The sequence below is a fragment of the Linepithema humile genome, chromosome 6 (assembly GCF_040581485.1).
Source record: "Linepithema humile isolate Giens D197 chromosome 6, Lhum_UNIL_v1.0, whole genome shotgun sequence".
NCBI classification, from domain to species: domain Eukaryota; kingdom Metazoa; phylum Arthropoda; class Insecta; order Hymenoptera; family Formicidae; genus Linepithema; species Linepithema humile.
In genome coordinates this window covers 6,666,771-6,682,508 of record NC_090133.1, presented here as the reverse complement: position 1 = coordinate 6,682,508, position 15,738 = coordinate 6,666,771, and the positions used below count along the sequence as shown (strand labels likewise).

The window sequence follows — 15,738 nt, the reverse complement described above, 5'->3', positions numbered from 1 at the left end:
AATTTAAGTGATTGAAACAAATTATTTTTTCGATACCTTTCCTAAAAAAAATCGCATTTACAATTTTGTAAAAAATAAATTTTTTCCATCAGACATGGTATATTCTCTCTTGTTTATTATAATATATTATAATATAATGTATAATATATTATATTATAACATATTATTGTTTATTATATTATAATATTATATTATAATATTAATATATTGTTTACTATATTATTGTTTATAATGTTATAATATATTATTGTTTATTATGTTGTAAAAATTAGTCTACTAAAGTAATAAAAAATGTTTGACTAATGTCAAAATTTATGCTAATATTTTCTTATTAGTGATACTAACTATTTAAAATCCTGATTTACTGAAAAAGGAAATTTGATTAGTATTGCTTGTACAAATGATGAAGCCGTATCACCCTTTGATGTTTTTGCCGGTAGTATTAAGAGTGCATTAGCATCTATAATATTAAACAATTTTTTATTCATCGAACTATCAACTTTGCAGGTAACTTGAGCGAAACGTTCTTTTACGGGCCATGATAAAGTCGCCCACACATATTGTGGACGTGAATGTAAAGGCAATTTCTGTTTTATCTGCAACGTTATAATAACATTATAATATGCATATACATTTCAAATTTGTTTTTATTCTATTATAACTTTACTTTAGCCATCACTATGGTAAAATCCTCAACGGATTTGAAATGGATCAATTTGACAATACGTAAAAGGAATAAATGCGCGATGACGAGAACGGATACTGGATTTCCTGGCAAACATAAGATATATTTGGTTTTGCCTTCAAATTCGCACGATGCAAATGCCGTTGACTTTCCTGGTTTTATATCAACATTTTCTAAAAAGCATACAATACATTAAATTAATTAAATAATATGCATAATAATATGCACTTTTTTATTTAGTATTGATATTATAACAAAGTCTAATATGAAGAAGAAAATACCAAAGTGCAATGTGGCATTAAAGTCGTTCTTTAAAATAGTCTTCAAACAGTCTTTATCATTAGAACAGCTAGTTGTCACAAGTAAATTTACAGTTTTTAGAGCTTCTTTGATTTTCTGTATTATAGTTGTCGAACTGCGTAATTGTTTTTTATTAGGAATTATTTAAAAAATGGTACAAGTATTATAAATTTAAACATAAAATATAAATATAATTTAGTAAATTAGATGTAATTCAAAATATTAATTTTAAAATTATAAAGTATATACAAAATTTTAATAAATTTTACTCACTCTTTAATGGAAATTCCAAAATCTAAAGAATTAAAACCATTTTCTTTTAATAGTGAGATTAAAATTGCCCGATTGCTGTCATATGAATGTTCTGGTTCTAAAGGTTCTCCAGGTTCCTGCAGCTTATTTCCAATAGTCAATACACCAATAGGTATTTCTTTAATAACATTTACTTGTCTCAAACCACACGCTGTCAGAAGTCCTATTTCCATTGAACCCATACGTATATTAGGATATAGAATTGTTTCTTCTTCTTCTATATCGCTACCTAAAAATCTTTGTAAGATAAAAACAAAAGAATAATTAAATAAGTTTTGATAGGAAATAAGCTATGTTGAGAAAGATGTAAAAAAATATGAACTGACGCCGAGAAAAATGTTTTGTATGATTTAACAAACCGTCGATTTTGGACGAAACAGACAGATACTGGTTGAATCTACCAAAATATCTATTAATGCAACAAGATTCTGGTAGATTCTTGTGATTCAGAATCTGGTGATTCAGAATCTGATAGATTCCACAATCTTTTTGGTTACGAGATCGTAACCAAATTTTGTTGCTCTAAAAGGAAGTCTGGTAGATTCAATCAGATTCTGTCTGTTTCGTTTAAAATCGAACAGATGGTTTGTTGAATCAACATTTTTCTCAGTATATATACCTAATATTTTGTCCATATTTTATCGGATGTGACGTTGTTTTAATTTCGTTTCCCTTGTCATCATAAGAAATTGCTACATCGTCCGCTGGTATAATTGCAATTGCTTCTGTATTTGAACGGAAACAATAATTAATTTATCATGATAAGCAAATTAGTATAATTGACAAGTACTAATTGTTTTTACCCGAAGGAATAAATTCTCCACTGTTTACCCATTTAGTAGTGACAGGATCAAGTATAATCGAATTGATTTTGCTTGACTAAAAAGGTTTTGTTTTATACTTCTAGTTCATTGCACATAAGCATTAATATTGCAGCTTACCTCATCTGATATCCCTTCCATTTTTTCTATATCCGTATCTACTACTACTGCATATCCGTGTTCAGTCGCAACTGAAAATAACGGCACATTAGTGGGACAAGTAACTTTTTCACATATTTGTTTGCCAAAGGAGTTTTTTATGTCCACACGTTCGATCTCTCTTTCGTTATCATTAGGTACAATTAGTACATCGCACATTATTTTAAATGCGTCGTCTACAGAAACTAGTCTGGGAAGACGTATCATTTGGTTTGTAGGTGCATGTATGTTAGCTTTGTCTATCTATGCGAAAAAAATATTAACTATAAAAAAAATTTAACGTATATAATTTGTTACATCATTATTTTATTGTTTTGAAAAGTATTTTACTTGTAAGTTTTTAGGACTACTTGAATTACATAATATGGACATATCTTTTTCTTTTTCCTTTTTTGAGAAGTTAGTAGTTTTAGGACTAGTTGAATTAGGTGATATGGATATATCTTTTTTTTCTTCCTTTTTTGAGAAAGAGGATTGTCCGCTACTATTGGACGACATCATTTGGTCTTTTCCTACCTTCATCTTCATGAATAATGATGCGATTTGATTTCTCTATACAAATAAGTTTAATTGCACATATAATAATATGATTATTTAATTGTCATTGTTTTTTTTCATTTTTAATATTAAAAATTCTTTACTTCGTGTGGAATATACCCGTCAGAAATTGTAATAATATTTCGTAGCAAATATGCGCCAAGTACTATTACATTTTTATTTGTGACTACACTTTCTATTATGTCTAAATTGTTGCCCATTACGAAAAAAATGAATGCGTTTTTGCGATATGCACAGTATAGAGATCTATGAACACATTCATATGAAACATGTTAATTGATAATGTATTAATAAATTACAGCTTTTACTAAAATAATAACATATATTATTTAATAATAAAAATTATGCAAAATAATAGTAGTAATAAATCATTACTCAGAAATATTGAGCCTTAGAAGTATTGGAATTTCTGCAAATAATTTTGTTATTTTAGTTTTTGCATCACTGATTTTATCAATTTCTCCAATTATAGTATTTCTTAATGAGGGTGCACCAAGTACGAGAATGACATCGGTCTTATTTGTATCAGAGAAAAAAATTATTTTTTCCTATATTATAGAAATAAATTAATTATAATATAAAAAAATATTAAAAATATTTGTTGTTACCTTTAGATTCTCTACAGTTTGTATATTTGTACTTGTTAGTACTTTAGCCTCATCAAATGTTAGTTGTAACATTTTCGTCAAGATACAAAATAATTTCGTTGTATAGTTTTCGTCCATACATACTAAATAATTATAAAGAATATGTTATCTTATGTTAAATATCAAGAGACACGATAATGTCTCGATTTTCTCGCGCCAAGTTCACGCGCAGTGCAAGACCGACCGTGTCTTTTTACGCGAGCCCGAGAGTTGAGACGAGCCGAGATTATCGGATCTCAATAACGGTTGGGCCGATTAAGTTGATAATAAGCTCATCAATTTTACATAAATTAATATCTCATTATTTTCTGTATAAATACTTAGCAACAGCTGCCTTTTATGACTTTTTATAATTAAAAACCAAATTTTGATATACAGGGTGATTCAAAATAACCTGATGTCCTTGCAATGCCATATTTTTGAGCGAATTCTGAGACGATTTTTCCTTTTACAAAATTTTGTCCAAAGCTTAGTTTTTGAGTTTTAATTGAAAATAGTTTGCTACTTACGAGTCCGATACAACGGACAGACAAGGATGGTGCAATGCGTCATGAGATGATAATAAACACTTGACAGTCTCATTATACGTTGCGCGTCCCCAAGATCTATAGATCTTGGCGCGTCCCTGCCCGTTGTACCCAACTCGTAAGTTGCTACCTATTTTCAATTATAACTCGAAAACTAAGCTTTGGACAAAATTTTGTAAAAGGAAAAATCGTCTCAGAATTCACTCAAGAATATGGCATTGCAAGGACATCAGGTTATTTTGAATCACCCTGTATATGAAAAAATAATTATCTCCTTTCATACTATGAGAACTTAAAGATAAAACATATTAAGAAAGATATGTATTAATATTTAATATTGAGATATGTAAAGTGTAAATAACTTAATTATTTTTTTCATTCTATATAATAATAAATTCTTTTTTTTTTTTTTATTTATTCAAACATAAATTTTTAATTTGCTTAGTAATTAATAAATAAATGTTTACTATATATATATATATATACATATTTTAGTGTAAATAATATATTTTACATAACAATACACACGCGGTACGTACCACCTATTATTGAAATTTTTGTATTTCTATTCATTTCAGCTTTTTGTTCCAATTCACTTCTTATCTACTAATAATTTACTTGCTACTGCAGAACTTTTATCGCGCAGATCGTGTGTATGATCCTATCTATTAGGCTCGACGATCTGAGTTGAACTAAATAGTCGTTGAATTTGGTGAAGTCTTAATGCTTCGAGAGAAAAATGTTTACATTTTTTTTTTCAAAGTATTTTGAATATGAGATTATGCTCAATATTGCTTTAAATATAAAACATGTTAAAAATTATTAGCTCACAGCTAATGAATAATTGATATTACAGAGCAAATCTTACGAAACATTTGTTACAAGCCTTCTTTTCATTAAAAAAACAATGAATATATTTGTCAAATGTATATATGATGGAGTTATAGTAAAAATAAAATAACAGCAAAATATGATTATTGATCGGCAGCAGAAAGTGATTCAAATTCGCGAGCAAACAAATATTAGAATTAGAAAGTATTATAATAAATAATTAAATCCTTTTACAAAAATTTTACAAAAATTAAATGGAAGCTTTAATTAAATAAGTTTTGTTTTGTAGGAGATTTTAAATCTTCTTTTGTATTGAATGGGTTTGAAAAATTATTACTGTGAGCATTCAAGGGTCTCAAGTCTATTTTCTCTAGTGTTCAAATAGTATCTTGTTACTAATACATATTTTTGTTAGTAAAAAAATTTTCAACAGATTTTGTTCTAAAAATACAAAAGTGAATAATTAATGAAAATGTTTCGAAAATAAATTGTTAGTATTATTTTTTTTACACTCTTTGTTATGTAAGATTTTTTTCGTAGAACCAATTTTGCTTTAAAAATATAATGTACTATAGAATTTTTAGTTTTTGTTTCACAAATAATCAGTTTTATTAAGAGTTGATTTGCAATGCACTTGCAATAGTGTATCTTATTAAAAGAAACTTTATATCTGTTGAATGTGCATGTGTCGTGCAGAATTATAGTAAAACACGCATGTAATAATAATTATTTATAGGAGAAATAATGATTAGAAAATTAAAACATTTGTCATATACAGGGTATCCGATAATTGCTGAATCACCTCTCGGGTGCAGGTAGAGCGGGTTAAACCGAGTAGAAAAGTCCTCTACCGTTTTGCGATTTTTGCAATAATTAATGAGAAATTAATTAAAGAAGATCGGCCAATTTCTGTAAGCGTGTCTGTGAGTCTAAGCGCGCAGCGAGAAGAGACAGCTCACTGTTACGTGGTCGCTAGGACGCAAGGATTTAGCGTTCAGCACCGCTCGTATGTTGCCGTTGTCAATTGTAGAGCGCTCCTCTCAACGCTTCATCGCGTGCCTAGTAACCAAATAATAGTGGACTACAGTCATGGCGGTACACCGCCACGGGTCTCTTCTCACTGCGCACTTAAACTCGCACGAATTGGCCGATATTTTTTAACTAATTCCCCATTAATTATTGCGAAAATCGCAAAATGGTAGAGGACTTTTCTACTCGGTTTAACCCGCTCTACCTACACCCGAGAGGTGATTCAGCAATTATTGGACACCCTGTATATAATTTTATTACTTACTACAATGTAGCAAAGTATCATCCTTTATAAGCATTTACAAACATATAAATATTATATTTAAATATTATTTGTCAAATAATATAAAAAGGTTTAAATATTATATGTCAAATATTATACAAATATTCATTCTTCCACGACATATAAATAAAAATTTTTGTTGTAATATGCTTATATGTATGAAATAGTGAAGTATTATACTCAGGATTGACGGAAATTGTGTAAGAAAAATTATTTCCTTAGAATTTTACTGGAAACGAATTTTTGTTAGCAAAAGTATAAAAATATTAAACATTATAAACATATTTCAATATTATATGTCAAATATTATAAAAATATTTATTTTTCCGCGACATATAAATGAAAATTTTTTATATCAATTATATAATTTGTTTTAAATCATTTATTTTTAAAAAATGTTTTGTTTAACTATTAAATTAAAAAATAAAAATAAATAAAAAAAGTTTTATTTATTTCCAGTTTACTAGTTAAATGTAGTAAACTTTTATTTAAAAATTCAATATCTTAAAATAAAACATTTAAGTTTAAATGATTGAAACAAATTATTTTTTTTTATACTTTTGCTATAAAAAATTGCATTTACAATTTTATAAAAAATAAATTTTTTCCATCAGTCATACTGCCATCAGGTATACTGTCTCTTGTTTATTATAATATAATATAATATGTTATTGTTTATTATGTTGTAAAAATTATTCTACTAAAATAATAAAAAATGTTTGGCTAATGTCAAAGTTTATACACTAATATTTTCTTATTAATAATATTAACTATTGAGAAATCTGTTTGATCAATATGAAATAGGAAATTTAATTAATATTGCTGTTACATATGGAATCTGCAACAAATCGCTCTCCGGTGTTTTCATTGATAGTATTAAGATTGCATTAGCGTGCATAAAACTAGATAAATTATTATCGATCGAATTGCTCTCATATTCTTTGCAGATCAAGTTTGCAACATCATCTTCCCTGGGCCACAATAAAGTCGCCAATACGTATCGTGGACGTGAATGCAAACGCAATTTTTGTTCTATCTGCAACGTTATAACATTATAATATCCATGTACATTTTACATTTTTTTTTAATTTTGTGATATAAAAATAATCTTACTCTAGCCATCACTACGGTGTGCATCCATTTGATACTGGAATACATCCAGTTAAGAAGAGGTAAAAGAAATAAATGCGCGGTTACGAAAAGAGATACTGGGTTTCCTGGCAAACATAAAATATACTTGGTTTTGTTATTAAACGTGCATGTTGCAAATGTCACTGACCTTCCTGGCTTTATGTTAACATTTTCTAAAAATGCATACAACAGTATAAATAATATTTTTTTTTAGCATTGATATTATAATAGAAAAAGCTAATGAGAAGAAGAAGATACCAAAGTGAAATGTGGCTTTAAAGTGATGCACCAAAATGTATTTCAAACAGTCTTTATTTTTTGAACAACCAGTTGTTACAAGTAAATCTACAGTTTCTAGAGCTGCTGTGATGCTTTGTATTATAAGCGTCGAACTATGTAAATATTGCTTATTAGGAATTATGTATAAAATAATAAAATTATTATGTATTCAAACAAAATATAAATATAAACAAAAAAACTGGACCCAAATTAAATTATTAATTATAAAGTTATAATAATGTGTATAAAAATTTTAATAAATTTTTTGTATTTACCTGTTAGTAGTAATTTCAAAATCCGCAGAATTAAAACCATTTTCTTTTAATAGTGAGATTAAAATTGCTCGATTGCTCTCATACGAATGTTCTGGTCTTAAAGGTCCTCCAGGTTTTTGTGACTTATCTCTAATAGTCAACACACCAATAGTCACTTCTTTAAGAACGTTTACATTTGTATAGCCACACGCTATTAAAAGTCCCATTTCCATTGAACCAATACGTGTCTTAGAACGGACAATTACTTCTTCTTTTTCAATATCGCTACCTGGAAATCTTATACGATGGAAACAAGAAAAAATAATTAAATATATCTGGGTAAGAAATACAGGCTATGTTGAGAAAGGTGTAAAAGAATGTGAATCTATATACTTAATATTTTGTCCATATTTTATCGCGTGTGATGTTGTTTTAATTTCGTTTCCCTTGTCATCAGTAGAAATTGCTACATTATCCTCTGGTATGACCGCAGTTGCTCCTACATTTAAACGGAAACAATCATTACTTTATCATGACAAGCAAATTAGTATAATTGACAGGTACTAATTGTTTTTACCCAAAGGAATAAATTCTCCACTGTTTACCCATTTAGTAGTGACAGGATCAAGTATAATCGAATTGATTTTGTTTGACTGAAAAGATTTTGTTTTATATTTCTAGTTCATTGCACATAAGCATTAATATTGCAGCTTACCTCCTTTGATATCCTTTTCATTTTTCTCATTTCTATATCTGCTATTACTGCATATCCGTTTTTAGTTGCAACTGAAAATGATGGCACATTACTGTAGCACGTTTGATCTTCAAGTAATCGTCTACCTAAGGCGTCTTTTATGTTCACAGTTTCAATCTGTACTGGGATTCTTTTTGCACTTATTATTATGACATATATTATTTGCAATGCATCTTCTCCAGTAATTAAGCGTATTGGTTGGTACGTAAATGCAGATGCGTTAGCTTCGTCTGTCGTCTGTGAAAAAAATATTAATTACATATATAATTTACATATATAATTTGTTAAATAGTTATTTTATTGCTTTGAAAAATATTTTACTTGTATGTTTTTATCAGATGTTGAAGTAGGCGATGTTGACATTTCTTCTTTTTCTTCTCCTTTTGGAGCAGAGGATTGATCGCTACAACTACTCGACATTATTTGGTTTTTTCCCTTGACAAACGAGTTCAATTGCACGTTTAATAATATAATTATTTAATTGTTATTATTTCTTATTGATTTTAATATTAAAAATATCTTACCTGAGATAAATAATTAGACATATTACAACGTGTAATAATATTTCGTAGCAAATATGTGGCAAGTGCAATTGATTCTGCGGATTTTGCAGCTGTTATTATGTCTGATTCGTCGCCAAATACAGAAAAAATTAATGTGTTTTTATGATATGCGTGATATAAGAATCTAAGAACACATTTGTATGAATTATATTATTTCATATTGTATTGATAAATTACAATTTTTACTAACAATAAGGTAATGACATATTTTTTTATATTAAGAATTATGCAAAATAATAGTAAAAATAAATCTTTACTTAGTCGTAAAATTGGGCTCTAGAAGTACTGGAATATCTGCAAATAATTGTGCGATTGCAGTTTTTGCACCGCTGACTTTGTCAATTTCTTCAATTATGGAATTTTTTAATGATTGTGCACCAAATATGAGAATGGCATCGGTCGTATTTACGTCAGTAAAAAAAACTATTTTTTCCTATATTATAGAAACAAATTAATTGTAATATAAAAAAGGTATTTAAAATATTTGTCGTTACCTTTAACTTTACTACACTTTGTACATTTGTATCCATTTGTACTTCAGTCTTATCAAATTTCTCTTGTAACATTGTCACCCAAAGATTAAATAATTGTTTTGCTAATTTCTTGTCCATACATACTAAATAATAATAATAATAAAATAAAGTTTAAAGAATATGTTACATGCCAAGTTTACATGAATTAATGTCTGATTATTTTTTGTATCAATATTTAGCAATAGCTGCTTTCTATAACTTTTTATAACTTTTCATAACTAACAACGAAAATTTTAAATATATGAAAAAATAAATATCTACTTTTATACTATGAGAACATTGATTAAAGATATTAAGAAAGGTATGTAATAATATTTAATATTGAGATTTTTAAAAGTAAATAACTTAATTATTTTTTTCTCACTCTATATAATAATAAATTCTAATATATTTTTCGTTTATTGTTCAAAACAATAATTTTAATTTGTTTAGTAATTTATAAGTAAATATTAACTATATATATTTTAGTGTAATACATTTTACATAACAATACATATGATAGCGGTACATACCACTTATAATCGAAATTTTTGTATTTCTGTCCATTTCAGCTTTTTGTTCCAATTCACTTGTTATCTGCTAATAATTTACTTGTTACAACAGAACTTTTATCGTTCAGAACGTTTGATCTTATCTATTAGACTCGGCGACTTAATTTGAAATAAATAGCAGTTGAATCTGCTGAAGTCTTAATGCTTCGAGAGAGAAATGTTTACGTTTTTTCTTTTGAAAGTATTTTGAATATGAGATTATGACCGATATTGTTTTAACATAAAGCATAAAACATGTTAAAAATTATTAACTCACAACTAATGGATAATTAATATCGTGCAGAGCAAATCTCACAAAGCATTTGCTATAAAAGCTTTCTTTTTACTGAAAAACAATGAATATATTTGTCAAACGTATATATGATGGAGTTATAGTAAAAACAAAATAACAGCAAAATTTGATTATTGATCGGCAGTAGAAAGTGATTCAAGTTCGCGAGGAAACAAATATTAATTAGAAAGTAATATAATAACTAATTCAATTTTTACAAAAATTTTATAACAATAAAATGACTTAAAATCTTTAATTAAATAAATTTTGTTTTGTAAGAGATTTTAAATCTTCTTTTGAATGGAGTGAGTTTGAAAAATTATTGCGATAAGCTTCAAGTCTATTTGCTTTTGTGTTCAAATAGTATCTTGTTAGTAATAAAATTTTTAATAAATTTTGTCTAAAAATATAAAGGTGAATAATTGATAAAAATGTTTCAAACATAAATTGTTTATTTTTTTTTCAAAATCTTCGTTATGGAACATTTTGTCGGTGGAGCCAATTTTGCTTTAAGAGTATAATGTACTATAAAATTTTTAATGTTTGTTTTACACAATAATTTAATTACAAAATAATCAGTTTTATTAAAAGTTAATTTTGCAATGCAATAATATTTTTTGCAATAATGTTTCTTATTAAACCAAATAATAACTTTATATTTGTTGAATGTGTATGTGTTGTGCAGTATTATAAGAAAACTCGTATGTAATAATAATTATTTATACAAGAATTAATGTTTAGAAAATTGAAGCATTTGTCCATATATATATATATAAATTTTTATTTGCCATAATGTAGTAAAGTATTATCCTTTATAAATGCTTACATATATTTAAATGTTATATGTCAAATAAAAAAAATTTATTCTTTTATGACATATGAATGAAAATTTTTGTTATAATATGCTTCTAGTATGAAATGGTAAAAAGTATGTTATACTTAGAATTCACAGAAAATATGTAACGAAAATTAATTCTTTAAAATTTTCTTGAAAATGGATTTTTGTTGCAAAAGTATTAAACAATTAATTACTTAATTTGTTTTAAATAATTTATTTTATAAAAATATTTTGCTTTAGTAATAAATAAAAAAATAAATAAAAAGTTATTTTTTTTTTTTTTAAGTTTAATCATTGATTAAAGTAATAAAGTTTTATTTTAAAATTTAATTACAAAATTAAATATTTTAAATTAAAACGTTAAAGTTTAAGTGATTGAAACAAATTATTTTCTTTAATACTTTTGCTCTAAAAGAAATTGCATTTATAATTTTATAAGAAACAAATATTTTCTGTCAGTCATTAGTAGTATATTCTCCCTTATTTGTTATATTACAAAAACTATTCTATTAAATTAATAAAAAATGTTTGGCTAATGTCAAAGTTTATGTATATTAGTATTTTAGTATGTATATTAGTATTTTCTTATTAGTGATACTAACTATTTAAAAACCTAGTTTTCACTGTTTTTGTATGAAACAGGAAATTTGATTAGCATTGCTTTTACAGGTGATGAAGCCATTAGCGTATCACTCTCTGATGTTTTTGCCGGTAGTGTTAAGAGTGCATTAGCATCTATAATACTAGATAATTTGTTATTCATCAAACTATTTTCTCTGCAGATAATTTCAGCGGATTTTTTTTTTTCGGACCATGATAAAGTCGCCCACACATATCGTGGACGTGAATGTAAAAGCAATTCTTGTTTTATCTGCAACGTTATAACAACATTATAATATGCATATACATTTCAAATTTGTTTTTATTATACTATAACTTTACTTTAACCATCACACTAATATTCTTATTGTAATTTGAATGTCTCCATTTGACAAGAGGTAAAAGGAATAAATGCGCGGTGACGAGAACGGATACTGGATTTCCTGGCAAACATAAGATATATTTGGTTTTGCCTTTGAAATCGCACGATGCAAATGCCGTTGACTTTCCTGGTTTTATATTAACATTTTCTACAAACATACGTATAATACACCAAATAATATATATTTTCTTCAGCATTGATATTGTAAGAGAAAAAAAAGAAAAACATTAATAACAGGAAGAAAATACCAAAATACAATGTGGCATTAAAGTTGCTCTTTAAAATAGTCTTCAAACAGTCTTTATCATTAGAACAGCCAGTTGTCACAAGTAAATCTACAGTTTTTAGAGCTTCTTCGATTTTCTGTATTATAATTGTCGAACTGCGTAATTGTTTTTTATTAGGAATTATTTTAAAAATAATACAAGTATTATAAATTTAAATATAAAATTTAAATATAATTTAGTAAGATAGATGTAAATCGAAATATTAATTATAAAAATTGTAATAAAGTATATAAAAAATTTCCATAAATTTTGTTTTACTCACTTTCTAGTGGAAATTCCAAAATCCAAAGAATTAAAACCATTTTCTTTTAATAGTGAGATTAAAATTGCCCGATTGCTGTCATATGAATATTCTGGTTGTAAAGGTCCTCCATGTTCCTGTAACTTATCTCCAATAGTCAATACACCAATAGGTATTTCTTTAATAACATTCACTTGTTTCCAGCCACACGCTGTCAGAAGTCCTATTTCCGTTGAACCCATACATATACTAGGATGTACAATTAGTTCTCCACTTTCTATATCGCTATCAAAAATTCTTTGTAAGATAGAAACAAAAGAATAATTAAATTTTGATACGAAATATAAGCTACGTTGAGAAAGGCGTAAAAAAATATGAATGTATATACTGATCATTTTCTTCATATTTTATCTTGTCTGACTCTGTTTCAATTTCGTTTTTCCTGTCATCAGAAGATCTTGCTACCTTGTCTGCTGGTATAACCGCAGTTTCGCCTACATTTAAACGGAAACAATAATTAATTTATCATGATAAACAAATTAGTATAACTGTCAAGTTCAAATTGTGTATACCCCATGTCATGTATTTTGTACTCGTCCATTCAGATATCATCTCAGTGGAAGGTTTAACCGGATTGTTTTGTGACTGAAAAAGTTTTGCTTTATACTTATAGTTCGTTGCACATAAGCATTATTATTGCCGCTTACCTCCAACTTACCTTACAGTCTTTTACTATTGCTACTCCTTTGTATATTCGTCTGCCAAAGGCGTCTTTTATGTTCACAGTTTCTGTTTGTAAGAGTTTCGTATCAATTGAACTGGTTATTTTTAATAGCGCTTCGTCTTTAGAAACTGTAGTTTGACATATTTGCCTTGTAGATATGCCGGCTTTGTTCACCTATGTAAAAAAATCTTTATTACATATATAATTTGTTACATCATTATTTTATTGTTTTGAAAAGTACTTGTAGTTTTACTTGTAAGTTTTTAGGATTAGTTGAATTAGATGATGAATTAGATATAAACATATCTTTTTCTTCTTCCACTTTTAAGGAAGAAGATTGTCCATTATCACTACACAACATTGTTTGGTCTTCTTGATAAATGGACTTTATATTCGCGTTTAATGATATCTCTTGGCCTTCTCTCTGTACAAATAAGTTTAATTGCACATATAATAATATGATTATTTAATTCTTATTATTTATTCCATTTTTAATTTTAAAAATCTTTTACTTTGTGTAGATGATTACACTCGTTACAAATTGTAAGAACATTTCGCAGTAAATATGCGGCAAGTATCATTGAATTTGCACTTGATTTTACAATATTTATTATTTGTGTTTCGTCGGCAATCGAGCAAAAAATTAATGTGTTTTTTCGATATGAATAATGTAGAAATCTAAGAACACATTCATATAAAATATTAATAAATTACAGCTTTTATTAAGATAATAATAGATATTTTTTTATATAAGAATTGTAAAAAAGAATACAAAAAAATAATAAATCATACTCAGAAATACTGGGCTTTAGAAGTATTGGAATTTTTGCAATCAATTTTACGATTGTAGTTTTTGCATCGTTGACTTCATCAATTGTTTCAATTATGATATTTTTTAATGAGTTTGCACTAAGTATGAGAATGATATCGGTCGTATTCGTTAGCTCATGAATGAGAGAAATTATGTCTTCCTATATTGTAGAAACAAATTAGTTAACATATAAAAGAAATATACAATAAATTATTTAAAATATAAAAAAAATAAAACAAATAAAATATTTATCATTACCTTTAATTTTGTTAGACTGTGCATATTTTTATCTATTGTACGTACATGTATATATACGTCACTCTTATTAAATGTTTGTGGGAATTCTTCCATCAAATTTAATAGCATGCTTTTCTCATCCACACATGCTAAATAATTATAATAGAATAGAGTTTAAAGAATATGTTAAAATATCAAGTTTACATTAATCTCCGATCATTTTTTATATAAATATTTAGCTGCTTTTTATAACTTTTTATAATTAACAATCAAATTTTAATTAACAACCAACAACTAAAATAATTATCTACTTTTATATTATGAGAACATTAAAGATTAAAGATATTGAAAAACACATATATTAATATTTAATACTGAGATATGCAAAATAAATAATTTAATTATTTTTTTCACACTCTAAATAATAATAAATTCTAATATATCTTTAATTAATTCAAATAATAGGTTTTAATTTGCTTAGTAGTTAATAAATAAATGTTTACTATATATATTTAGTATATGTAATACGTTTCACATAATAATACGGTACATACCATTTATAATTGAAATTTGTATGTTGGCATTCATTTCAGTATTTTGTTGCAATTCACTTGTTATCTGTTAATAACTACTGCAGAACTTTTATCGTTTAAGACGTTAGATCACGTTGATCGTTCTCGGTGATTTGATTTGAAGTCGTTGAATTATGCTTCGACAGAGAAATGTTTATATTTTCTTTCTTTTCAAAATATTCAATATGAGATTATGATTAATTTTGCTTACACATGTGTAAAAATTTTTACTTGAGAACTAATAGACTATTGATGCTACTCAAAGCAAACCTTGTGAAGCATTTGTTATAATTTTTTTAGTAAAATCCCATAAATCTATATGTGAGAAACGTATACATGATAGAATAACAGTATAAATAAAATATTCTGACAACAATAATATGATCGAGAGCAGAAACTGATTCATATTTGTAAGGAAAAAACCCTAAATTATAAAATAGTTTGATTAATTAAATTAAATTTTTTAGTTGAATAAATTTGTTTTGTAAGAGATTTTGAAAGTTTTTTTGTATAGTGTGGATTTTTGAAAAATTCCTGCGGCGAGCATTGAACTTTAAA

The 15,738-nt window shown here is 26.5% G+C and overlaps 3 protein-coding genes across 5 annotated transcripts; all 3 read right to left on the bottom strand.

Annotated features, from left to right (window-relative positions):
* Window positions 1-197: 197 nt before the first annotated feature.
* On the bottom strand, window positions 198-6,642 carry LOC105678345 (gephyrin-like). 2 transcript variants are annotated; one of them, XM_012377600.2, is made up of 12 exons: window positions 4,549-6,642; window positions 3,444-3,565; window positions 3,211-3,350; window positions 2,919-3,081; window positions 2,608-2,829; window positions 2,239-2,520; window positions 2,101-2,176; window positions 1,917-2,022; window positions 1,259-1,534; window positions 967-1,100; window positions 668-858; window positions 198-596 (listed from the first exon to the last, which is right to left on the bottom strand). In XM_012377600.2, exons 1-12 carry the CDS (start codon window positions 4,580-4,582, stop codon window positions 345-347), a joined length of 1,998 nt encoding a protein of 665 aa, XP_012233023.2. In that variant the 5' UTR covers window positions 4,583-6,642; the 3' UTR covers window positions 198-344. The 2 variants fall into 2 exon arrangements, with proteins under 2 accessions (XP_012233023.2, XP_012233022.2); XM_012377599.2 differs by having other exon boundaries at window positions 199-596; window positions 3,211-3,383.
* Window positions 6,643-6,777: 135 nt separating this feature from the next.
* Window positions 6,778-10,337, bottom strand: LOC105678343 (gephyrin-like). The gene is made up of 12 exons (XM_012377595.2): window positions 10,179-10,337; window positions 9,628-9,749; window positions 9,391-9,566; window positions 9,095-9,257; window positions 8,892-9,005; window positions 8,532-8,807; window positions 8,394-8,469; window positions 8,210-8,315; window positions 7,838-8,113; window positions 7,542-7,675; window positions 7,266-7,456; window positions 6,778-7,188 (listed from the first exon to the last, which is right to left on the bottom strand). The coding sequence occupies exons 1-12, from the start codon at window positions 10,210-10,212 to the stop codon at window positions 6,943-6,945; spliced, it is 1,914 nt and encodes a 637-aa protein (XP_012233018.1). The 5' UTR covers window positions 10,213-10,337; the 3' UTR covers window positions 6,778-6,942.
* Window positions 10,338-10,999: 662 nt separating this feature from the next.
* LOC105678344 (gephyrin-like) lies at window positions 11,000-15,322 on the bottom strand. 2 transcript variants are annotated; one of them, XM_067356526.1, is made up of 12 exons: window positions 15,163-15,322; window positions 14,630-14,757; window positions 14,353-14,531; window positions 14,073-14,238; window positions 13,814-13,984; window positions 13,555-13,734; window positions 13,409-13,481; window positions 13,225-13,330; window positions 12,858-13,133; window positions 12,557-12,690; window positions 12,275-12,456; window positions 11,000-12,197 (listed from the first exon to the last, which is right to left on the bottom strand). In XM_067356526.1, the coding sequence occupies exons 1-12, from the start codon at window positions 15,194-15,196 to the stop codon at window positions 11,940-11,942; spliced, it is 1,887 nt and encodes a 628-aa protein (XP_067212627.1). In that variant the 5' UTR covers window positions 15,197-15,322; the 3' UTR covers window positions 11,000-11,939. The 2 variants fall into 2 exon arrangements, with proteins under 2 accessions (XP_067212627.1, XP_012233020.1); XM_012377597.2 differs by having other exon boundaries at window positions 11,558-12,197; window positions 12,269-12,456.
* Window positions 15,323-15,738: the final 416 nt, after the last annotated feature.